A 511-nucleotide genomic window follows, 5' to 3' on the forward strand; every position below is an offset into this window, starting at 1 on the left:
GGCTTAATAACTTCTGTTTCTCATCTCTGAGCTGCTTTGATGATAATGTTCATTATCTCCAGACGGCATCATCTTAAAACTCTACTTTAAATCCACTTCTTTATGGAACGATCTTTGACCTCTTTTATGCTTCTTGCCTTGATTTTATACGTCTCACTTGTTTGTTTTTAAATTATTTTATTGCTTTTACAATTTACTTTATCCTTCTTGAGATACTTAACATAGCACCATGAAGCTGTGCTGTTGTACAGTTGTGTATAAATGAGGCTCATGGCTTCATTTATATGTGTCTCCAGACCTGCCAAAAGCCCTCTCAAGGTGCAGAACGGCGTCCAGGAGGCTGATTCGCCCATCAAGAAGGTTGCCAAACGCAGCCGTCAGCTCCTGGACAGCGACGACGAGGAGGCGCCCGTCGTTAAAGAACAGGTCGCCGCCAAGGGACAAGGGGAGAAGGAAGCTCTGGGTAAAACGGAGGAGGTAATCGATCATTACTGTTAATGTAGTTGTTGCT

The 511-nt window shown here is 43.2% G+C and overlaps 1 protein-coding gene across 1 annotated transcript in view; it reads left to right on the top strand.

The window, feature by feature from the left end:
* The window catches only part of lig1 (ligase I, DNA, ATP-dependent), a gene marked incomplete in the record, with an annotated part of 41,099 nt that overhangs the window by 1,386 nt on the left and 39,202 nt on the right, over window positions 1-511 (top strand). Inside the window, 1 exon segment of the mRNA XM_035671197.1 lies at window positions 297-477. Within this exon segment, the coding sequence (XP_035527090.1) occupies window positions 297-477 (181 nt within the window).

This window comes from Morone saxatilis, unplaced genomic scaffold (genome assembly GCF_004916995.1).
Source record: "Morone saxatilis isolate NCDOM2014 unplaced genomic scaffold, NCSU_SB_2.0 Contig23, whole genome shotgun sequence".
Classification (NCBI taxonomy): domain Eukaryota; kingdom Metazoa; phylum Chordata; class Actinopteri; family Moronidae; genus Morone; species Morone saxatilis.